Source organism: Equus asinus, chromosome 2 (assembly GCF_041296235.1).
Source record: "Equus asinus isolate D_3611 breed Donkey chromosome 2, EquAss-T2T_v2, whole genome shotgun sequence".
NCBI classification, from domain to species: domain Eukaryota; kingdom Metazoa; phylum Chordata; class Mammalia; order Perissodactyla; family Equidae; genus Equus; species Equus asinus.
This window is the reverse complement of record NC_091791.1, coordinates 512,630-536,880: the sequence shown is the minus strand read 5'-3', so window position 1 is coordinate 536,880 and position 24,251 is coordinate 512,630. Positions and strand designations below refer to the sequence as shown.

Here is a 24,251-nt window from a genome sequence, read left to right as displayed (position 1 = left end):
GCTGGGCAGTGTCGGGCTGTGGGGGATGCTGGACCTCAAGGGGTGGTCTCCTCAGAGCGCAAGGTCTGGAGTGAGGGTCTCTGGGGCCCCCAAGCACCCTCCCAAGGGCTGTGTGACCCAGGCCTTTGGCTCCAGAATGCCGGGACCCCAGCCCAGCTCCCAGCAGCATGGACACAGGGCTGCCCGAAGTCACACCACCTGCCCTGACCCCTCAGCCTCACAACCCGCACTAGCAGTCAGCATTTGGGGGTCTGGAGGGTCCCTGTCCTCAGGCTGCTGGAGTCCCTGCCCCCAGGAACACCTGCTACATCCAGGAGCAGCAGCCTGCAGAGGGGAGTGGGGAACAGAGGCCACTGCGTGCCCAACCTCAGCTGTCAGCCCCAGGCCAGCCCCCTATCCCTGACCCAGGAGAGCCCCCAAATGCACTGCCCTGGGCAGGTGAGGAAGGAAGGACCTTGGGAGCTCCACCTCCCTCCGACGTCCTGGGAAGCACCTCTGGTCCTGGGCTGGGTCTCAGCAGGCTGGGGCCTGTGGGCCCCAGGGAGGGGCTGAGGTTCTGACCAGCCCTGGGAGCCCCTCATGAGTCTAGGGGTCACAGATGCCACCAGGGCTCCCTAGGCCCCTCCACTGACCCCCCTGGCTGGCCTCTGCCCTGTGGGTCAGGTGAGCCTCACCATGGACAGTGGGATGGGCCAGAGCTGCCCTCACTGCAGTCCCCCCAGGGGGTCAGAAGAAGGCTGTCCTGGACCTGCCCTGGATGGCCTGGGCGTGGGGTCTGAGGCCACGTGCAGAGTCGTCTCCTTATAGGTCCACCCTGCAGACCTGGGCGGGACTGTGGAGAGGCCGGCAGTTGAGCACCAGGCCCAGCCGGGAACAGAGCGTGAAGGTGGCCCCAGCTGCCTCGCTGAGAAGCCAGGGGCTCTCCAGATGCAGAAGTAGCTGAGGGCCATGTTGGCCAAGGAGACAGCTGGAGCCGCCTGTTGCTGCGAGAGGACCGGCACAGGGGACAGGGCGGTGAGCACCCTCATCAGGGTGCCCTCAGCAGACGACACTGAGGAGCTGGTGGGCGTTGGCACTTCTGGCCGAGCCTTGCTGGCCTCAGGGGCCTTGGAAACCCTGCTGCTGGGTGAGCGGCAGGAACCCTTCACTGACCGAGGCGGAGGGTCCACCTGGGGACGCAGCCCAGCGGGTGCTAGAGGCTGGCTCTGCCGGGAGTCCATTCAAAACACACAGGTCAGACTCTGCAGCTCAACAAGCCCCCATTCAACCTCTAGGACAGCTGCCACCGCCTGCTGGCCCACCTACCACCCCTCCTGGGGAGGGTCTCCACCCCAGGAGAACATGAATCTGGATGCATGTGTGGAGGGACATCTGGGGAGGAGGGAGAGTGAGAGCTCGTGTGCATGTGTGTGTGTGCGCACAAGAGTGCAGAGGGGATCCTGGGAGGGTCACCACATCCTCGGACGCCTGGGTGAAGAGTGTGTGTGTCCTGGCTCCTGCATCCCACTGTCTTCCTCAAGCTGCAGCTCCTCGGAGTCACACCTTGGGCTCATGCCAAGGGTCATAGTGCGGGTCACCTTGGGAGGCGACACTGCCAGGTCACACAGGAACCTGAATTTCTAAGAGGCCCAAGGGCGCCATGGCCCAGATGCAACGGGGAGCCGACCCTGGAGCTGAGTCCCCTCTCGCCGCCCCGCACAGCCCCGTGTCTGGTGTTAGAACCCCAGGCTCAGCTTTCTTCCCTGGGGCTCCTGATGGGTGCCTGGCAGGGAGAAGGTGCTCTGTGCTCCCGGAACCGATGTGGCTCAATTTCTGGGACGGTCCCATTGGCGAGGGGCTGTGATGACCAACTTGAGTAGGGGTCTTCCACCTGCTGAATGTGTCCCTGTGTCCCCAGGCCTGGTCCTTAGTCAGGGAGTGTTTACCTGACGGGGGAGGGCACTTAACTTTGAAACACTGTGAGGACCTGGGCTCCTGGGGTTACTTGTGAGTTACTGTGAAGAGGGGGGAGGAGGTGGGGGAAGTCATGGCTGGAGGTGGTCCTGTGTGGCCACTGACAGGGTGTCTGTGGGCATGTGCATGTGTGTGCGTGTGAGTGTATGGCATGCACGTGTTTGCATGCGTGTACCCCTAGCCTAGTGCCCTGCTCTGTGTTAGCCTAGCATTTCTCACCATGGAAACCACACCTAACCAAGCAAAATTCATGTTCTGCTCAAATTGCTCCGAATACCTCAGTCACATGGAAACGCATTTTCAGAGAACACGTGTTGCAGCCAAGCTGGCTGTGCAGCTGACCGTAGGACCGATCAAGGCCCGGAATGAGGGAACTCATCAAGGATGGAGACGTTGCTGTCTGCCCAGTGAAAGCACTGCCCCAAAGGCCGCCGTTCCCCTTGTGTGATGCAGGCTGGTAGCTGAGGGTCCAGGGTCTGTTTTCCCGCTGAGACTGACATGGTGTTAGCGTCGCCCCCCATGAGGGCAGAGCCTGAGATGGGACTGCCAGCGGGCCGAGTCGGGGGGCTGGCCTGGTGCTGGGTTCAGGGTGGCGCCCACCCTTGCAGACCATGCTGCACTCTTCCTACAATGGCCCACCTCAAGGAACCCAGCGAGGGTTCCACCCCAGGGCATCCGCATTGTGAAATTTTTTGCAAGAGGCTTCTGTAAAATTTGGGTGGGAACAAAATTTAAAGGACGCCTGGAGGATGCGTGGGACCCTGGGTTACAAACCAGAGCCCAACTCTGACAAAGGGGCCAGGCCGACTGCAGGGTCCTGGCAGGGACCCCCAGAGCCGGAGGCTCACCCCACACCCTGACCCAGCTAGAACCCACAATCCCCCCCCCCCCCCCCCCCCCCCCCCCCCGCTGTGAGTCAGTCCCAGAGGCGGTCACAGCACCGGCCAGCGCCTCTGCCCTCCTGAGGGCACAGGCAGGTGAGGGAGGGCAGGGAGCCCTGCTCTTGCTGCCTCAGGGTAGGTTCAACCAGAAGCCACAGGAGCCCCCACACGAGCCCCGTAAACCCCTGCTGCTCACTGCTGGAAGCGTGTGAAGCTCTTATGAGGGTGTAGCGCACGTGACTTGTTTTAATTTGAAACGGCTTGAGTTTCATCTCGATGACCGTGGGTTTTAGTGTTAGAATGTGAGAGGGTCTCAGTTTACGACGTTCCGGTGGTGTTGGATGTGAGTCATGCACAAACGCTCGTGGAGGTTTTGTCAGAGGGTCTGTGGGTCTGCGCCGTCCAAGGTTCCAGAGCTCAGGAGGGTCAGCTGTGTCAACGCGTGAATATAGCTTGAAATGCCAGGGAATCGAATTCATCAAGCTTGTCACATTTGTGAAATGTCTTAAAAAGTTTAGAGAGACTGAATATGTCAAATGTATAAGTTAGCAGAATGTTAAAGAATAAGTGAAGACATACACTAACACGGAAGTTACTAGATTTATTAGTAAGCTTTTAATTGAGCTTAAAGCTTGAGAAAAGCTGGTTTTAAATTTATAATGATAAATTATAAAACTGCATAATTTTATAAATTAAAAAATTTTAACACAGCAATTCCAGTTCTAGGAATTTGCCCTGAAGGTAAATCTCTAACAATGAAAAATACATATGCATAAATTATTCATTACAGCATTGTCTTTATTGCAAAAATATTGTGAACAGTTTAAACACCCATATGTGGGAGAGGGTTGAGTAAACAGGGTCCATCTGCCGAGGACTGCTACGCAGCTGTGACGAGGAGTGAGGAAAATCCCTGTGCACCAATGTGCGTATGTTGTGTACGGATGTGGAATGGCCTCCAGCGAATGCTGTGAAGTGAATGTAGTGAAATTAAAAAGATATTGGGCCTTTGTCCCGGGTTCCTGTGCAGAGCTCCTAAAACCCTTGGGATTTCTTGAGGGACAGGTGTATTTTGTTTCTCATAACCACATCTGAGTTCATGCTAATAAGATGACTCAGGTGGAGCCCCTGGGTAGCTCCAGGGTGGGGGGCTGGTCTCCAGAAAGACCAGAGCATAGTCTGACCTCTGGGCGGGGAGGGGCTGCACACTGGGTTACAGAAACTCCTGAGGGAGGCGGTCTGGCGAACCAGCTCGTAGGTTGGTGAACACATCAGGAGCTGGGAGGATGGGGCCAGGAGAGGCCGTGGAGGCCCCCAGCCCCCACCCCCATACCTTGCCCTGCGGGTGGCCTGGGGCCTGGATCCTTGTGAGGGTGTCTGAGGTGGGGGCAGTCTCGTGGGACTGAGCCCTTAACCTGTGGGGTCTGCGCCAACTCTGGGCAGTGGGTGTCAGATAGGACTGAATTGTAGGACACCCAGCTGGTGTTGGAGAATTGGTTGTCGTTGGTGTGAAAAAACTCCCTTCGGGTGGAAAATGTAAAGCAGAAGAAATAAGAAAATGCACATACATCTGCTTATCTTTGCAAAAAGATACCCTGGAAGGCTGGCCTGGAAACCAATAAGATTGATTTCCTTCAGGGGTTGGGGGGGGAGGGGAACTGACCTCCCGGACACACCTGTATGATTTGCCTTTTGGCACAATGTGTCAATGTTTTTACATACTAAAAAATGATAGACTAGAATCAACAGAAGTTGGGGGAGGACCCTAAGATGGAGTGCAAGCAATAATAAGCGACTCCATATATTTCAAAGGAATGAAGCAACCACGCTGACGTGAAGAGAGAGCCCACACCACTTGTGCACGTAGCATTTTGACTCTGTCTCCTCAGATCAAAGACAAGAACTCCACACAAACACCGAACTCCAGCGTGTAGGCTGGTTCTCGTGGTGCGGGTCCCCAGTTCCGGGACGAATTTCAGAGTCTTCTAAGACTCAGCAAATAAATATGTCGAGGATAATAGGAACCAGGTTCCTCCCTGTTGGAGAAGGGAGGTATCCATATGGGAAGGGGGAAGACGAGAAGAAACCCTGCAGTTTGGGGTTGAAACTGGAAGCATCGCTGTGAACTCACGGCGGTTCATGTGCACTGTATGTGCATACTCGGCGTGCACACGGCCTGTGGATCTAGTGTACACATTTATGTGGGTTGTGTCTACGTGTGTATTTACTCATGCACACGCATACACACTCACAGAGAGGAGGTGGACCTGTATATATATCCCACCCCCAACCCCAATCCACTGGGAGGGCCTAGCCAGCAGCAGATCCCAGCAGGGCAAGATGAGCCTTGGAGCATCTTTGTGCTCAGAGAATGAGGCGGACATGTCAAAAGGACGACTCCCACCAGCCAAATATGGAACAACGTGAACATAAAAATAAATAATGACAGTAACAGATTGTAACCCACTGAATAAAACAGGAATCCATGGGTCACACTGATAGAAATAAATGACAATAAATAAAGAGTGAGAAGGGAAAGCTTTTGTTACAATCTACTAATACAACATCGACTAGTAAGTGTAGGAGAAATGATGAATTTAGAAAATCACCACTTGGAAAAGACAGTATTATTGATTCGGACAAGAACCGCCAATGGACGCTGCAACTGGGTGGGGGCGTTTGGTGAGGAATGAGATAGTCAGATAATCTCAAAGTATCTTCCCACAAAAAGGGAAGCATGGTAACTTTACAGGAAAAAAACCCTGTCAGAAGCCACCTTAGCCAAGCCATCCAAGTTAATGTCACCAGGAATGCACAAGCAGACCTCATGGGCCCCTCCTGTGACACTGAGGAGGACACAGCATCACTTCTGGGGACGTGGATCCTGACGCATCTCTCCAGCTGATTACGAAAACACATCGCGGGGGTCCAAGATGAGGCCAGGCTACACAAATCCTGGCCTGTGTGCTTCAAAACCGTCTTGGTCGTGACAAACAGACTGAGCTGCCCCAGGCAGAAGGAGGGTCAAGAGAGAAGGCGACATGGGGCCCTGGGCCAGAGTTTTCACTTTGCTCAAAAGGACGTTAGTGAGACATCTAGCCAAATATTAATAAGGTCTGAAGATTACAAAATAGTATTGTCTCAAAGTTAAATTCCTGATTTTGACCCCTGCATGGAAGTGATGTAAGAAAACACCCTTGATCTTGGGAATCCACGCTGAGGTATCTAAGGGGGACGAGGCACCTTCCTCTCAAGGGCTCAGAAAACACTTTATACCGATGATGGCTGGAGACATGATGTGCTCTGTAGACAGACAGATGGACAGATAATGATAGATAAGTAAACAGAGAAATAGATGATAGATATTGAGTGGTAAGTTGAGGGAGGGATGGATGGGATGGACAGACAGGAGCCAAGTGATGAAGGGCAGTGTGCACAGCCAAGCCTTCCCTGACCCCTCCCCCACCCTCCCCCTCGACCCCCACCTTTGCTCCCACCCCCTTGTCCACCTCACCTCCAGTGTGCTCACAGCTTCCCTCGCACACCCATCTCACTCACTTCCTGGGCAAGACCGGCTATTCCAAAACTGTCCAGACCCCCTACCTTGCCACCCAGGCCTGGAGGCTGGATGGTGTGGGTCCTGCCCTGGGTCTGAGTACCAGCCGCATGTCCCCCAGCAGGTCCCTGGGAACCACTGGGCCCCACCACCCTCTGCAGGTCGTAGTGGCTGACGCTGGCCCTGGAGGGGGCCCTGATATCATGGAGACGCTTTGGGCTCTCGTCCAAGTCAGGGGGTTCTGCACTGGGGCCAGGGGGCCTCCCCAGGGACTCTGACCCATGTGTGGCAGGCACCTGCACTGTCGGGCACGGTCACCCTCCATGGAGCAGCACAGGAAACAGAGGCCTGTCCTGCCTGAAGCTGTGTTCCCTGGCCTCATGAGTTCTGTAGGCTCTGTCACCACCACCCTCAAAGCCAGCCCTTAGTGCCAAGGCCTGAGCTCCCCTCCCACTAGGCAGGGTGTCTGACTGGGATCAAAGCCATCGGAGGAGCACAGGTGCCGGGGTGGGGGTAGGCAGGTGAGGGCAGGGATGGCTCACCAGGTGGGAGCAGACATGGGGCCCACCCAAATCGGAAGGAGAGGGGGAGAGGAAGGGGGAGGGGAGAGGGAAGGGGAGGTGGGGTGGGGTGGCCTGCGTTGCCTGAGGTGAGCCACCATGTGGGAGCTGCCCCAGGGGATGAGGAGACTCTGGTCAGCTCCGGGTGTCCATGGGCCCCCAGACCTGGGGAAACAGGAGGCAGGGTGCTCCTGGAGCATGGGGCCTACACTCCCTCCCCAGAGGCCCCAAGTGTCCCTCGGATCAACGCGTTCGCTCCTTTCTTCACTCAATCACTCATGTCCGTGGGCACCGCTGCTGGGGGCAGGAGCCGTATGGGGTACCGCCTGGAGCCAGGACGGTCAGATACTCCAGTTGGACCCAGGAGGCAGGCCCAGCCTGGGAGACGGGGTGGACACGCTGGGGTGGGGCTGGGCAGAGATCAGGGATGGACCCCAAGACCCGGGGGCCCCCTTGGGTGGGGATGAACGTATTCCAGCCAAGCAATGGACCAGACAAGACCCTGTGCGCGCGGGGCTCTGGCCCTCAGGCTGCCCTACACGGTGGCTCCGGACTCCCAGGGCCCACCCACTGTCCCTCTGCGGCCGCTGCTGCCTCCCCGGCTCCTTCATGGGTCCCTCTGGGCGGGGCGCCATGCGGGCGCTCACCCACGTGGGGGGCGGTGCAGGAAAAAGGCCGGCGGGACCAAGGATGCTCAGGACACTGGATACCCGTGGATGTGAATCTTTACTTAGAGAAAAGCGACAGAGCGAGGCTCACGAGGGGGACGTCAGCAGGGAGCCGAGAGCAGGGGCGCGGCCACAGCGGGGGCGGCGAGGCGGTATCGGGGGCCGGCGGGGCGCTGCGGAGACAGAGGCCGGGGTGAAAGCGGGCCAACACGCGACACCCACCGCCCACCCGCGCGGGAAGACAGGGAGGCTGAGCCCGCCCTCCTCCCCTGCCCGTCACACGCCCCGTCCCCGTCCCCAGGCCCCGCCCCTTGTCCCCGCCCAAGCCCCTCAAGCGCTCAGACGCTGTCCGGGGGCGGCGCGGAGGGACCCCGCCCCCGAGTAAGGCTCTGGCCTGCAGGGCCGGCGCCCCCAGGACCGAGCAGGGAGAAGGGACCCCGGTTCGGAGGCATCGGCAGGGGCTGGGCCCGGGGACGCACCTACCCGGGCTTCGGGCGCGGAGCCCGTCACTGGGGTGCCGGGGGCGGCGTGCTGCCCGCCGCCTTCTGCGCCGCCTCCTCTCCCGGCGCCGAGGGCTTCCCGGGGGGCTGAGTGGCTGCCGCCGCGCCCGCCTGGGTGGGCGCCTTGGGCGCCTCCTTGCCGGCGCGGTAGCTCCCCGCCCAGGCCGAAGGCGGCTCGGTGCCGTGCTTGCGGCTCAGTGGGTAGGCCCCGATGGCCGCCAGGATGCTGCGGTGGCGCTCGGGGTCCATCTCGGTGTAGTACATCTCCAGGGTCAGCGGGGTGCAGATCTTGTGCTGCTGGAGGGGGGCGGGTCAGGGCCGGGGCGGGGACGCGAGGAGGTGGGAGGGGCGCAGAGGTTGGGACGGGAAGGGGGCGCGCGGCGGGTGAAGGGGCCGGAGGAGCTCGGGCCGGGAGAGGCTGGGGCTGCCTCTGCGCTCAGATGTGCGAAAGGCGTGAGTTCTGAATGGCATCGGCCACGACGCGGGAGCCACGTTCGTGTGCCACACGCGGGGAGGGCGGTCACTTCTGGGGCTTCCTGTCCTTTCTGCTTTTGAACAGTTCAATAGTATTGTAGACAATGTCCCTAAATACGTTTATTCTCCAGAGATTTCAAGTCACCACAGGAGCGGGAAACATCCTGGTGGCCTCTGGAGGTGCCGCTGGATAGGGAAAGGAGGCGCGGCGCCCCCATTCTTCCACAGGGAGACCCCGCGGGACCCTCCCTGGCGCTCTGGCCGGAGGCCTTCCCCACCCGGTGCCCAGGCCTGTGCAGCCTTACCCGAAGCAGGAAGCCGTCGGGGCAGGTGAACTGGTCGTACCAGATGGCCTTGTACATGATCAGGACGCAGCCCAGGAGCGCCATGGCAAAGGCTATCATCCGCGCCGTGGGCAGCTGCGGGCCGAGGAAGGGAGAGGAGCACAGGGCGCAGTGAGGGGAGGCTGCTGCAGGGGCTGGGCGCCGAGCTGGGCCAAGGGGGAAGCTGGGGGCGGACGCTGGGCAGGCTTCTGTCGGGGGCGCCCTTCCATCTCAGAAACCACGGGCAAAGGGACAGATTTTATGCTGAAAAATGAAAGGCTTCAGACATAGTACACTAAAAATGATAAAAGCCATCATTAGTGAAGTTAAGAGCTAAAAAAAAGATGGGAGCAAACATTTGCCAGATACACTGCAGGAAAAGTACCTTTCCACAGTACCTAGAAAGCCCACGCATCACAAGACTGTGACCATGGGGAAGACTGCACACAGCGTGAGGTCCTGCCCGGCCAGAGCAGCCATGGCTGGAGCCCTCTGCACACTTCCCGCTCTCGCCCCACATCACAGGGGAGGAAGGCGGGGGGGCACGGCCGTCGCTGAAGGCTGGCACCTGGCCTAGGGCTGGCCGGCCCCAAGTCCCTGGAGCCACCCAGACCCCTCCCTGGACCTCTGGATGGGTGACTCCCTGTCCAGGTCTCCTGGGAGCAGGAGCCTGAGCCAGGGTCCCGCCCGTGGCCCTGAGCCTGGGTGCCCACGGCCTGTGCCACCTGTCCCCCTACTCTGCCCTGACTCCCCGAGGGGCGGATGGAGGTGGCCCGGGACCGGGAGAGTCTGTTACCCTGCGCCCCTCCTCCGGGTGGCTGCAGGTCAGCTTCTGGGCCTCCAGGTCGGGGAACTTCTTCGGCTGGTCCGGGGAGGACAGCTGGTATTCGGTCTGCGTCTTGATGACCACCTGAGGAAAGAGATGAGCCGGGAGGACCTTGGGCTGGGAGGGCTGGGAGGGGAGGGGCCAGGGGTCAGCTGCCCTGCAGTGGTGTGGGTGCTGACCATGTGCCAGGACTGTCTAGTGGCCGGGCTCCAACTGCTACAAGCTGAGGGTGAGGGAAGGTGGACGCTGAGATTCTGCTGAGCCCATGGCAGCCCTGGGGCCTGGCCAGGCAATGGATGGAGTCCCTCAGTCTCATGGCTGACTTTAACTCTTGAGGGTGCCAGCTCTCCCTGCCAGGAGCTTACCCTTCAGTGGCTCCATAGCTGCCCTGACTTCTCCTCTGATCCCAGAGTCTTGAGGCCCTACCACAGGGGGCATAGGCAGGTGCAGTCCTGTGCTCTGTGCTCCTGATGGGCAAGGGCTGAGCCTTCCCAAAAATGGAATCAATTCTTCCCCTGAGAATCGGGTCCAGAACTGTAGTACATGCAGCGAAGCCTACCCAGATCCTCTGCCAACAGGAGCGGCACAACTGGCAGTACCTGGGAGGCACCCTGGCCCCACAGTTGGTCCCCAGTGAGTGGCTGACTCACGTGGGACAGGTGGCCACCCCTCCCCTCCACGGGGACAATGCTTGGTGCTCTTCACACTCCAGAGCTCCCGGGGGGGTCAGCAGGGCTGGAGCTGAGCTCTGCTCTCACAGGCTCCTGCTGAAAGCTCCCTGTCCATCGATCACCTGCCCCAGGGCCCCTCAGGCCCTGACCCAAGACGGCGACCCTGCTGGGAGGGTGGGCAGTTTTGCTTGCTGGGTCTCTGCTGGGCAGCTCCATGGGCTGGGTGCTGTCTGCAAGACAGCATGTGAATTGTCAAGGTTGCCAGTTCACCCTGGTTTACAGATGAGGAGGGAGCTGCCCAGGGCACGGGGATTGCTTGTGGCTGACTGGGCCTCCGGCTGGCCCAGTCCTTCCTCCACCTGCCCTCCTGCACCTTGGAGGAGGCCACGTCCGAGTAACCCTCCCCCACACCCCTCTGTTCCCAGGGCAGGCAGAGAAGGGCCCCTCATGCTGGCCCAGGCTCCTCACCTGGTCAGGGAATGGTGGCTGGAGCTGGCTGACGTCCAGGGGGCTGATCAGGGGGACGCTGTCCGTGGTAGCCCCATCCTGGTCCCCGGGGTCTTTGCCCGGCTTCCCGGAGAAGCTGCAGCCCAGCTTCACCATGGTGGATGCGGGTCCTCGTCCTGTCCAGAGGCAGACACAGGGTCACTGCCCACTGGCCACCCAGCAGACGTCCATGCCGGCTGGCTCTGGAGTGAGAGGGTCCTGGGGTGGACCCGATGCTCATCACCCAGAGCCAGGATAGGCCATGGGTGACCAGGCCAACCTTCCCAGGGCAGACTAGGTGAGTCCAGTCACAGGTTTCTAGTCCCTTCCTGCTCCTGGGCTCCCTCTTGGCCCCACAGCCACACAGGGGATGGCGCCTCTGACCAGTGACGACCCAGACACACAACTCTGGCAGAATCTTCCACCGGTTGACCTGCTCTAGACGATGTTACAAGGGCAACTGGTCCAGTCAACAGGAAATGATCCCAGATAGAGGGCTGGAGAGTAGGGTGGCCAGATTTAGCAGATGGAAATAGAGGACACTCAGTGAACTCTGAATCAGAGAAGCAACGAATACTTTTTCTTTTAGTATAAGTACGTACCATGTAATATGCAGTATAGGACATACTTAAACTAAAAATTCATTCATTGTCCATCTGAAATTCATCTGGGTTTTACATGGAAACCCCAGTGGAGACGCAGGACATCACAGAGCTACAGAAAGAGGCTGTCGGTGAATGGATCCAAACAGGACAGCAGGAATGGTGTACACGGGGCTAGACCATCCGGAGAGCTGGATGCCCGACCAGAGCCAGAGCTGGGAGGACATGGAGGGGGAGGACACGGAGGATGCGGAGGGGCCCCAAGGCCTGGAGGAGGACGAGGTTTCCCCCAACACCTGGAAGGTGAAGGCGATTTCACCTCTAGCCTGACTGCTAAGGGAAAAGGAATGCAGCAAATGACTTCCAAACGCAAGAAGGAGGAAACCAAACATCCTCACTTGAGCCAAAGAAGAAAGAAAAGTCCTGTGTCAGGAGCACAACGACTCTTCCGGCAAAGGGCTCCAGGCCCAGGTGCCATCACCACAGAATTCCACTGATGATCGCCAAGGAGGAAATAATGCAAATTCCACACAAAACTCTTCTGACAAAAGAATAAGGGAGCATGCCCTGGCTCATGAGGCCAACACAACCTTGATCTCAAACCTGGCATGGACACTGTGAGAGGGGACGGTGCAGGCCACCCCACCCTCAAGCATCCAGGCAAAGGCCCCAAATGCAGCACAAGCAGGTGGAATCCAGCAAGACACAAAGAAGTTACATGGTACGACGGGCAGGTTGGGTGTATTCTGGAAATGAAGCTTAGTTTACCATCTGAAAAACAATCAGTATTTTCACCATGTGAACAGAATAAAGGAGAAAAAGCACCGATCAATTTCAACAGCAGCTCAAAAGGTACTTAATAAGATTCAACATTTGTTTACTATTCAAAAAAATCTATTAGCATGCTAAGGGCAGAAAGAAATTCTGTAATCTGATAAAAGGTATCCACAAAAATCCCTACAGCAAAACTTACTGAGCGTGAACAGTGAAAGTAAGATCAGGAAGAGGACAAAGAGGCCCTTTACAGTCAGGTCCATAAGTCACGGTGCGAGAGGTCCCAGCCACGCTGCAGGGCAGGAAAAAGAAATGAGAGCCACAGGGCCTGGAGAGGGAGGGTAATATTCTCCTTACTCACAGAGAAAACATCTTTTGTGTATGGAAAATCCAAAAGAACCTACAGATGAGTTCTGCAACTTGAAAAGTGAGTTCAGCAAGGTTGATGGGTTTATGGTATCAGAAATCAATTATATTTCTATTAGTGACAAAAAATTAGAAAATAATTTTTTGAAAGATTCCATTTAAACAGTATCAAATGCTCAAGAATAGTTCCAACGAGAGGAGAAGGACCTCCACGTGAAAAACCTCAGGTAAAACCTTACTGCCCGAGACCAAAGACCTAAACTCCTTAATGGGGACCTAAACTTCCCCTAGATGGGGAAGGATACAGCCATGGATTTTGGAAGGTTCCATGTTTAAAATAGCACTTCCTCCTAAAATATATCTGTAGAATCAAGAAATCCCAATCAAAATTCTAACAGGATTTTTTCGTGTGAACTTGACCAGCACTGTAAGTTATACGGAAGGTGGGGAGGCACGAACACACGTGACATCTTGAGAAAGAACAAAGCTGTCCAGGTTGTTACACAGCAGCAGAAACTAAGTCACGTGGCATTGATGTGTGGTAGACAAAGACCCACGTGAAATACCCTACACACATGGACCACGGGTTTATGACAGAGATGATGCTGCAAAGTTGGGGATGGCCAGCTTTCAATAAACAGATGTCCACATGGGATCCCTGCCTTACACCACACGGAGAAACTCCTCCAGGCAGACAATCCTAAATTAGAAAAGCATCTTGAAGATAATATGGGGGAGTATTTTCCTGGTGTCAGGGAGGGAAAGAGCTCCTCAATATAACAAATAAATACTAACCATAAAAGGAAATATTGATAAAAGGACTACATTAAAATTAAGAAATTCTACTCATCAAAACACAGCCTTCAAAGAATGGAAACAGAAACCCAGACACGGAGAAGACATTTGCAACCCATAAATGACAGGGGGCTTGTTGCGAGTCCGACAAGAAGACATGCCCAAGTCCTAACCCCCAGGAGCTGTGAACGAGACCTGATTTGGAAACAGGGGCTTTGCAGCTGGCATCAGGTTAAGACGGGGTTGTACTGGATTAGGGTGGGCACTAATCCAAAGACTGGTGTGCTTATAAGAAGGGGGAAATTTGGGCACAGACACACACAGGAAGGAGGCCGTGTGAAGATGGAAGAAGAGACTGGAGTGAGGTAGCCACAAGCCAAGGGACACCTGGAGCCACCAGAAGCTGGAAGAAGCAGGCAGAGCCTCCCCCCAGAGCCTCGAAGGGAGCGTGGTCCTTCCGACATCCTGATTTGTGACTTCAGGACTCCAGAGCTGTGAGAGAAGACATGCCTGTGGTTTAAGCCCCCAGTCGTGGTGATTTGGTACAGCAGCCCAAGGAAGCCAGCATACGACAGATATCTAAAACGCACAAAGAACATCTCAAGTTGGTAAAGAAAAAGACAGATAACCCAAAAGAAGAATGGACAGACAGGATTTCAGATGGCCACGGATACTGACAAGGTGCTCACCCTCATTAGGAACCTTCCTCCTTGAGGAAGACAAATTAGAACCAGCATGAGGACACTCTCTGAAGCCCACCAGAACCAGGACAGCACAGGGAGCAAAGACGCCACGTGGGAGGGCGACTTGCTCTGTCTACTGACAGCAAGCCTGGGACCAGCCCCGCTCCTGTGGACACCCAGTGGAAAGGTGGGCGTGCACGAGCGTGTGCAGCAGCACTGCTCCCGCAGAAGTGCACACCACCACGTCATCCAGCATCGAACAAGTAAACGGCATTCCTACACCTGAGTCCGCTGGAGCGACGGAGGTGAGCCGACTCCAGCTATAAACAGGAACATCCCTGAATCTCACAAAAACAGCATTGGTGGAAAGAAGCAAGGCATGAAGGAAGGTTCCAGAACAGGCAAACACCAGCCCCGGCGTTTAGGAACCAGTCACCCTGTTAGGGGCGTGCGCTCCGTGGGTCCAGGCCAAGGGGAGACTGGGTGGCCCTGCCCTGGGAGGAGGGGAACAGCTTCAGGGCGGGGATGGGGTTTTAGTCTTCACCGGGATGGCCGATGTCTGGAAATCCTTATGACAAATCATTAGGCTGTATGTTTGTTTTATGTTCTCTTCTGAATATTCATTATATTTCACAACAAAAATAGATTAAAAACAAAACCAACACCCAAAGGACAGCAGGCTGGCAGCAGAGGCACAGCCGCCCCACGCCCTCCCCCAGGACGACCTGATGTTCTGCTGAGCACAGCGGGGTTGCGGCTGGGCAGTGGGGCTGTCTCCCACCGCTTCCTTGTGAGGACCACCCCTTCCTTGTGGGGTGAAGAGTAAAGCCCCAGGTCTTGTGCTTCTGCCCTGGCCTCTGAATGTGGCCGCTCCGCACCACTGCCTGCAACCTGCCCCCCTCGGCAAAGACTGCTGTGCTCCTGAACCCCCAAACTCCTCTCCTAGAGTGACCTCACCATGCCCAAGCACCTCCCACTGTAAGGGCCCGCTGGCAGGGACCACTCTCACCCGGCGGCCAGGCCCGCTTCCGGCTCCAGGTGAGGGTGGGCCGGTGGGGATGCAGAGCGGGAGCCCTGCCCAGCGGCCAAGGGATGCACAGGAGAGAGAGTGGAAGGCGCTGGGCAGGCAAGCCAGGGCTGTGTAGGGCGCGTGGGATGGGGTGGAGCTGGCCACTGTGCGGCAGGCAGCAAGCAGCCACCCGCTGCTCCCTGGAGGAGGGTCCTCTTGGGGCCTGAGCTGAGCCCTTCCTTGGATGTGCGCACCTGACCCGGGCCCTTACAGACCAGCAAAGCACCCCCCACTCCCACCCCTCAGGCTGAGGCTCTTCCTGAGGTGGGCCAGGCCCGGCTCTGCCTGGGCTCAGCCTGGAGAAGATGCGCGGGCATCTCGGCGCCTGCCCCAGACGGGCGGGCAATCGGGCAGTCATTCTTCACGCCACCTTGCAGACGAAGCCCGCGCTCGGTGAGGCGGAGACAGACGGGCAGCCATCAGAATATCAATGTAAAAAGGTCGGGGGTCCAGTGCGGGAAGACAGGAGAGCTCGACAGCGCAGGTGAGGGGCGGGGGGGGGGGGGGGGGGGGGGGGGGGGCGCGGCAAGTACCCCGGCTTGAGGGGAGCTTGGCGGGGGTGGGAGGGGTGTGCCATCCGGGGGGAGGGGGCTGGAGCGGACCCGCACCACTCACAAACCCAGCCTGTGGCTTACAGACGAGAGCGCGGAGGGGCGGGGGTGGGTGCAGAGCCGTCAGTCTCAGGCTGGTGGTCTCGCCCGCTGGAGGGCCAAGAGCCGGGGTCTCCCCCCACCCTTCCGCAGGAGGCCCCTCCCGATAAGTAGCTCCACCTCTGGGGTCCCCTTTGAGCCAAACGTAAGCTCCAAGTCCTCTGACACGACGTGACGTCCGTGTGACATCATCGCGGGTTTCCATGGCAACGGAGATGGGCCGGAGATGACACGTTTCCACGAAGAAAAGGAGCCTTTTGGGGCCCTCTGGATCCTCTGCGTCTGGCTCCAGGCAGAATGCTGGGGGAGGTGCTGGACAGCATGTGGGACCCCTCCCCCAGAACATTCCTGTCCCTCGCTGAGTCATGCGGGCCCCCTGGGGAGGCTGGCTAGGCTCGTTCACTCAACAGAAACAGAGCTCGTGGAATGGGGGGAGGAGGCGGGGGTCGTTCCCACTCCTCCCACTGGTCCCCCTTCCTCCACCCTGCGCTGTAATTGTGTCCTCTCCAGCGGGTCACCCACTCCCCAGGACCCGTTCAACTGCTGGGGTCGGGAGGCGGTGCAAGTCTCCTCTCCGAGGCTTGGGGAGGGGACACAGGATGAGCAGCGAGGCTGTGCGGATGGATGGATTGGGGGGAGGGGACGCAGGATGAGCGGCGACACTGTGCAGATGGCTGGATGGATGGACGGATGGCTGGATGGATTGCGGATGGGGGGCTGGACCCTTAGCTGAAAGCCCACGGAAGCTCGGCTGCAGGTCACATCACAGACTCGCTTTCACAAACACCCCCAACCTGGGATGCTGCGTCACGCGGAGAGGTGCGGGCACAAGCGTCCTGCGCGCGTCTGGCGTGCGTGTGACTGTGGAGCCCAGGGGCCCGCGCACTTTGCAGAAACCCAGCATAGCCCCCGCCCCACACCCCCCGCCGCAGCCCCCACCCAGGTGCGCTCCCGCCCTCGCCCTGCAGGCTAGTCTTGGGTTTGGCTACTGCTTGAAAGGCAGGTAGACTGCGGGCGTCACCAGCCCAGCCCGGAGAGGCCCAGGGATGGGGCCCAGTGGGGGCAGGTGCAGAGCTGCACCCCGCTTCGGCGTCCCGCGTACCAGCCACCTGTGGCCCCGCGTCTACACCCTGCAGCAGGTGGTTCTAGAGAAATGCCCTCTCCTAGCCTCCCGGCCACCTCTCGCCTGCCACGCAACCGCCCCCACCAGGGCCACCACGCGCTCCCGGTGCCGGCAGCGCGTCCCGGTGCTCTGGTCCGTCCGACGCCCCTTCTGCCTCCCCTTTTCTTCCCTCACCCCCCCTGCACCCCCTCTCCACCTCGGGACTCAAGGCTCCCACTGGCTCTCTTGGATCTGCAGGGGTGGAGCCGGTTCACGGGGAGGGGGCTGCAGTCAGAGAGGGGGGTGATGTCCAGCAGTCCCACCCCCACCCGACCTGCCGCGCTCTGCCGAGGACCCAGGATCCGGGCAGCACGTCGGGTCTCTGCAGGGCTGGGCACCCACTGCCCTTCTGGAACGTCCAGGCGGCGACTGGCCCCATGGAAGCCCCCGATCGTCCCGGAGGCCTGGGGACAGTAAGCCCTCTCCGCTTAGCAGAGACCCCAAGGGAGGACCCCGGCTCGGTCTGGCCGCCATCGGGTCAGCCACAGTGCCCCCCTACATTCCCCTACCCCTGCACACGCACCTGCACACGCACCGGCACACTCTCCTGCGCACCCGCGCACACGCACCGGCACACTCTGCGGCACACCCGCGCACACACTCGGCCCCCTCGCCCCCGCTCCACAAGCAGAAATGTGGAAATGGCTCACAGGCGGCTCCGGCAGCTGCAGCAGGACGCGGTGGCAGGGCGAGGATGCGGAGGAAGGATGCGGTTCCAGACGCTTCGCAGTCGCGGGGGCGGGGCGGGGGAGGGGCCGGCCGAGACCGAGGCTGCTGTTGCCAGGAGACGCGGGCCGGGGGAGGGGAGCGCTGCGGCTGCCGCCGCCCCCACTGCGCCCCTCCAGCAGTGCCCTGGGCGCCGCGGCCTCCTGCGCACCTCACACGCGCACCGCACACACACCACACATACGCATACAGCTCACACACTTCACACGCACACCTCACACACACACCTCACACACACCTCACACACACCACACATACGCATACAGCTCACTCACTTCACACACACCTCACACGCACACCGCACACACACCTCACACACACATACAGCTCACTCACTTCACACACACCTCACACACACCACACATACGCACCTCCTACATACACACCGCACATACTCATACACCTCACACGCACACTGCACATACGCATACACCTCACACACAACCACACATACGCATACAGCTCACACACACACCTCACACACATGCCTCACATACACACGGCACATACATGTACACCTCACACAATCTCACACACACCTCACATATGCATACACCTCACACACACACACCTCACAACACACTGCACATACGCATACACCTCACACAAACACCTCACACACATACCTCATATATGCGTACACCTTACACACACACCTCACATACACACACTGCACATATGCATACACCTGACAGCTCCACCTGACACACCTCACGTATGCACGCACCTCACACACACACTTCGCACACACACCTCACACATACACACTTCACATATGCATACACCTCACACACACCCTACATATGCACACACAGCACACACATACCTCACACAGACACACCCTTGTCACACACATACACCTCACACACACACCCCCCTCACCTATACCTTGTCACACACACCTCTCACATATGCATACATCTCATACACATACCTCTCACACACACCTCATATACACATACCCCTCACACACACACCCCTCACATACACACACACACTTCACACACACACCTCGCACACACACACACCTCGTATATGCATACACTTCGCATATACACATATGCTTCTCACAGGCACACCTCACACACCTCACAGACACACCCCTCACACATTGTGCACACCTCACACACACTCACCACCTCATTGTGGGGATGGTGGGGGCAGACAGCCTGGCCAGCTGAGCGCTGGCTGCTCTTTGGCCTGGGGATGTCCAGGCTCTGGGACACGACCTTGGTCGCCTGCTCGGACTTTCCATCTCGCCGCGTTTGGGCAGCTGGGTTCATGCACAGCTCGTTTGGCCCCCTCCCACCCAGGGGAGGGCCTCCTCCAGGCTCAGTGTCTAATGCTCCTGGGGCAAGCCTGTCATTCTTGGTCCTGTGCACAGTGCCTGCACAGTGCCCAGCACAGAGAAGGTGCTCAGCAGGAATTTGCTGAGTGAGTGAGTGCCGTGGTGGACGTGACCTTCCAGGCTCAGCCTGGCTGGGGTCAGGGTTCCATATCTTGGTCTCTCAGCTGGTGGAGAACAGCAATGACAGCAGCATGTGTCAGGGGTTCATCCCTTTTTGCTGTTGAATAGTGTCCCACAGCGTGCGTATGCCCTGTTTTATCCATTCACCCACTGACGGGCATCTGGACTGTTTCCAGTTTTGTGTGTTGTTGACAAGGTTGCTACAAACACTCTTGTACAGGTCTTTGTGTGGACACAGCTTGCATTTCTCTTGGGTAGGTACCTAGGAGTGGAATTGCTAGGTTGGATGGTAGATTACATTTAACTTTTTAAGAAAATGCTAAACTTTTTCCCAAAGTGGCTGCATCATTTTACCTTCCCAGCAGCAATGTGTGTGAGCGCTCAGTTTCTTGACATCCTCATCAACACTTGTTGTTGTCTCTCTTTTTTATCGTGGCCGTCTGTGCTAGTCTGCTAGGGCCGCCATGACAGACCACCACAGGCTTAAACAACAGGGATGTGTCTCTTCACAGTTCTGAAGCCTAGAAGCCTGACGTCAGGCGTCAGCAGCGTTGGTCTCCTCTGAGGCCTCTCTCCTTGGCATGTGGACGGCCGTCTTCTCCCTGTGTCTTCACATGGTCGTGCCTCTGTGTGTGTCTGTGTCCTAATCTCCTATTCTTATAAAGACACTAGTCAGAATTGATTAGGGCGCACCCATGTGACCTCATTTTAACTTATTTATCTCTTTAAAGATCTTATCTCCAAATGCAGTCACATTCTGAGGTACGGGGGTTAGGACACCAACATAGGAGTTCTGGGGGGAACAGTTCTGCCCACCATCTGGCCTGGTGGATGTGTAGTGATATCTCACTGTGGTTTGACTCTGCATCCCTAATAGCTAATGATGCTAACTAAGCATCTCTTGGTGGGTTTATTAGCCACTTGTATATCTTTGGTGAAATGTCTGTTCAAAGGTTCTGAACATTTTTCAGTTGAGTTCTTGTCTTATTATTGAGTTGTAAGAACTCTTTGTATGTTCTGGACACAAGTCCTTTATAAGATATGTGATTTGCAAAAGTCTCTTCCAGTCTGTGACTTATCCTTTCACTCTCTTGATGGTGTGTTTTGAAGTGCAAAAGTTTGTAATTTTGATGAAGTCCAATGTATCCAAAAATTTTTTTTATCTATCATGCTTTTTTTTCCCTTCCTGCCCTCCCCCGACAAGTACATGGTTGTATATAGTTGCATGTTCTTCTGGTTCTTCTGTGTAAGCCACCGCCACAGCATGGCTACTGACAGATGAGTGGTGTGGATCTGTGCTCGGTAACCAAACCTGGGCTGCTGAAGAGGAGCTTGCCGAACTTAACCGCTGGGCCATCAGGGCTGGTTCTTATGTATCATGCTTTTGGTGTTGTATTTAAGAACTCTTTGCCTAACCCAGGGCTGTGAAAATTTTCTCATTTTTTTCTTCCAGAGGTTTTATAATTTTAACTTTTATGTTTAAGTCTATGATGCATTTTTTTTTTAAGATTGGCACCTGAGCTAACAACTGTTGCCAGTCTTCCTTTTTTTTTCTTTCTGCTTTTTCTCCCCAAATCCCCCCAGTGCATAGTTGTATATTTTAGTTGTGAGTCCTTCTAGTTGTGGCATGTGGGATGCCACCTCAGCGTGGCCTGGCAAGTGCCATGTCCGTGCCCAGGATCCAAACCAGTGAAACCCTGGGCCGCCACAGCAGAGTAGGCAAACTTAACCACTCTGCCACGGGGCTGGCCCCCTATGATGCATTTTGAGTTAACTTTCATGTACCATATAAGTTATAGGTCTAAGTCCTTTTTTTTACATATGGTATCCAACTGTTTCAGCACCTTTTGTTGAAAACACTAACGTTTCCATATTGAATTGTCTTGACATCTTTGCCAAAAATCAGTTACCCGTATATGTGTGGGTTTATTTCTGGCTCTTAATTCCATTTCACTGATCTATGTCTCAATCATTGTGCCTACGGCATATCCTTTTTCACTGTGGCTTTATAGCAAGTTTCGAAATGGGGTAGTGTATGTCTTCCAATTTTGCTCTTCTTTTAGAAAATTGTTTTGGCTTTTCTGAGTTCTTTTCATTTCTTATAAATTTTAGGATCAGCTTCTCGAGTTCCACAAAGAATCCTGATAAGAATTTGGTAGGAATTGCATTGAATCTACAAGTCAATTTTGGGAGAATTACTATCTTAACAAAATTGAGTCTTACAATCCATGAACGTGGAATAGTTCTCCATTTATTTAGGTCTTCTGTAATTTTTCTCAGCATGTCTTGTGCTTCTTTTGTTAAATTTGTCCCTAGGTATTTTATTATTTTCAATGCTATTATGTATGAAATTTTTTTCTGAGTTTCATTTCAAATTGTTCATTGTTAGTATATAGAAACAACTGATTTTTGTATGTTGATCTTATATCCTGAGATCTTGTTCAACTCCTTTATTATCTCTGGTAATTTCTTTTTGGTTCCTTAGAACTTTCCAAGAACGGGATCATGTCACCTGCAAATAAAGACAGCTTTACTTTTCCATTCCAACTCAAGCATCGTTTTCTTTATTTCTTGCCTTGTTGCCCTGGCTGGACTCTCCAGTATGATGTTGAATAGCAGTGGTGAGAGGAGATGCCCCTTTCAGCCCCAGCCTCAAGGAGAGAACGCTCAGTCTTTCAACATCAGGTACGATGTTTGCTGCAGGTTTTGGTTCATGCCTTTTCACCAAGTTTATGAAGTTCCCTTCCATTCCTAGTTTGTTGAACGTTTTTATCATAAATATTGACTTTCGTCAGATTCTTTTTCCATGTCAATTAAAATGGTTGTCCATACAATAATCAATAATCATTCTATAATAAAGAGAAGAAGAGAGTTCTATTTGAGCCAAACTGAGGACTGTAGCCCAGAAGTGGCAGACTTCCAAGGGAAAAGTGTGCTCCTTAAAATTTTTAGCACAGTTATATACCATTTCAAAACAAAGATACATACATCAAGGATGACAGGGGTCCATTCCTTCAAGGGTTCAAGGAGCTGTTTGTTACGGATTAACATGTGCACAGCGGGTCAACATGCCCCTGGCATTGTGGGAAGGGAGACGTTTTCAGAGAGCACTGGCACTGTGAGAAGGGAGGCGTCGATTCTCCTCTTCGAGGAGCACATTCTTTCCTTTAGGGCAACGGCTGAAGCAGATGTACCATGTATGTCTGTATGTCTGACAGGCTGTAAGTCAGGCATCTTAGTTTCAAATAAAATTCAGGTCAAATCAAGTGCAAACCAGGATGGCTTCCCCATACACCTCAATATGTAAGAATTTCCTAATATCGTGGTCGTGTGTCTTTGTCCTTCTTTCCATCAGTATAGCATAGTATATTAATTCATTTTTTGAATATTAAACCAACTCTGCATTCCTGGGATAAATTCCTCCTTATGTGTTGCTGGATTTAGGTACTATTTTGTTGAGGATTTTCGTGTCAGTGCTCGTGAGGAATACTAGTCTGTGGTTTTCTCTTCATCTCAATGGCTTTGTCTGCCTCTGGAATCAGGGTGACACTGGCCTCGTGGCAGGAGTGTTCTCGCCCCCCCTCGCTCTTGTTGTGAAGACTGATGTCACTGCTCACACATTTCCTGCCGGCCTCCGGCGCTCCCCAGAAGAAGTCAGCTGTTGACCGCGTTGCTGGTGCTCTGCGCAGCAGACTAGATTTTCTCTTGTTACTTTCAGGATTTTCTCTTTATTGTTGGGTTTCAACAGTTTAACTATGATATGTCTTTGTTTTATCCTACTTGGGGCTCACTGAGCTTATTGGATCTGGAAACAAATGCTACAGATTTGGAATGGTTTTAGCCATTATTTATGGGAATATTTTTTTCTGTCCCTTTCTTTCGTCTCCTTCTAGGATTGTGCATGTGTGTGTGGTGGGTGTATGTGTGTGTTTGTGGTTTGCGTGTGTGCGGTGTGTGTATTTGAATGTATGAGGCTTGTGTGTATAGAGTGTGTGGTGTGTGTACGTGGTGTGGACACGTGTGTGTATCTAGTTTGTGTGAGGGGTGTGTGTATGTGTCTGTATGTGGCTTGTGTGTGTGGTGTGTGTGGTGCGTCTATGTGTGTGTGTGCTTGACACGTGTTATCTCACAGGTCTCAGAGATGCTATTCAATTTTGTTCTCTTTTTTCTCTTTTCTTCAGATTGGACAATTTCCATTGATCTTCCTTTGAGTGCTGATCTAATGTAAAGATAGTACACACTTAAACACGTCTTCTAGTAAGCCCGCTAGTGAATTTTTAAATTTTAGTTACTGTTTTTTTCAGTTCCTGAATTTCCATGTGATTCTTTTAAAAATTCTGTTTATTAAGATTACTTATTTAAGTCATTTCCTCACACTTACCTTTAATTCTTTACACATGGTTTCCATTAATTTTTGTCTACTAAGTCCAACACTTGGGTCCACTCAGAGAGAGTTTCTATTACCTGCTTCTCTCTGAATGTTGATCACACTTTTCCTGTTTCTTTGCCTGTCTTATAATTTGGGGTTGAAAACACTTTTTAATTGGCCGTCAATTATGACAGATGTGCCACCTAACGCAAGCTGTTAATCGCAGGGGAGCAGGCTCGGGGTGAGGGTATGTGGGAACTCTGTACTTTCTGCTTAGTTTCTCTCTAAACCTAAAATTGCTCAAAAAATAAAGACTGTCAATTAAAAAAACAAAGCTAGATGTCTTAGACTGTATATGGTACGGTCTGATTCTGACATTTTTCCCCTGAGAGTGGTGGTGGTTTGTTTGTTCAGCAATTTCCCTGGACTGACTCTGTGGACCCTTGTGGTGTGGGGACCTGATCTCTGCCCAGTCTTCCTTCTCCTGCTCCTTGCTGTCAGCCTGGCTTCCCAGGGGTCACCAGCGTCTGCACAGGTCAAGGCTGTGCTCGCCTCAGGCAGCTTGGGGATCCCACCCTCTGCCAGCTCTGTGCGGCTGGGGAGCCCACTCTCCGCAGTTGGGGACCCTGTCGATGTCAGGGCAGTTTCTGAGGCCGCCCAGGCTTTCACTTCCGTGGGGCCCTCTCCCA

The 24,251-nt window shown here is 55.0% G+C and overlaps 1 protein-coding gene and 1 long non-coding RNA gene across 12 annotated transcripts; one reads left to right on the top strand and one right to left on the bottom strand.

Moving 5' to 3' along the window:
- Positions 1–7,652: 7,652 nt before the first annotated feature.
- Positions 7,653–17,963, bottom strand: CALY (calcyon neuron specific vesicular protein). Of its 10 annotated transcripts, none has more exons than XM_014856878.3 (6): positions 17,650–17,963; positions 10,881–11,035; positions 9,712–9,825; positions 8,898–9,011; positions 8,102–8,412; positions 7,653–7,791 (listed from the first exon to the last, which is right to left on the bottom strand). In XM_014856878.3, exons 2-5 carry the CDS (start codon positions 11,013–11,015, stop codon positions 8,125–8,127), a joined length of 651 nt encoding a protein of 216 aa, XP_014712364.1. In that variant the 5' UTR covers positions 11,016–11,035; positions 17,650–17,963; the 3' UTR covers positions 7,653–7,791; positions 8,102–8,124. The 10 variants fall into 10 exon arrangements, with proteins under 10 accessions (XP_014712364.1, XP_014712360.1, XP_014712362.1 ...); XM_014856874.3 differs by having other exon boundaries at positions 8,102–8,415; positions 17,650–17,788; XM_014856876.3 differs by having other exon boundaries at positions 8,102–8,415; positions 17,523–17,677.
- LOC123277200 (uncharacterized) lies at positions 15,276–23,885 on the top strand. 2 transcript variants are annotated; one of them, XR_006513984.2, is made up of 3 exons: positions 15,276–15,671; positions 21,795–21,878; positions 23,375–23,885. It is a non-coding gene; the product is annotated as an uncharacterized lncRNA (long non-coding RNA). The 2 variants fall into 2 exon arrangements; XR_011506853.1 differs by having other exon boundaries at positions 15,389–15,671; positions 22,736–23,885.
- The last annotated feature ends 366 nt before the right edge of the window (positions 23,886–24,251 follow it).

Coding starts and splice junctions, on each gene's coding strand:
- CALY (XM_014856874.3), bottom strand. CDS start 11,015: ATGGTGAAGCTGGGCTGCAGCTTCTCCGGGAAGCCGGGCAAAGACCCC. Junction 9,826..10,880: donor AGCCACCATTCCCTGACCAG/GTGAGGAGCCTG, acceptor CTCTTTCCTCAG/GTGGTCATCAAGACGCAGAC. Junction 9,012..9,711: donor ACCCGGAGGAGGGGCGCAGG/GTAACAGACTCT, acceptor CTCGGCCCGCAG/CTGCCCACGGCGCGGATGAT.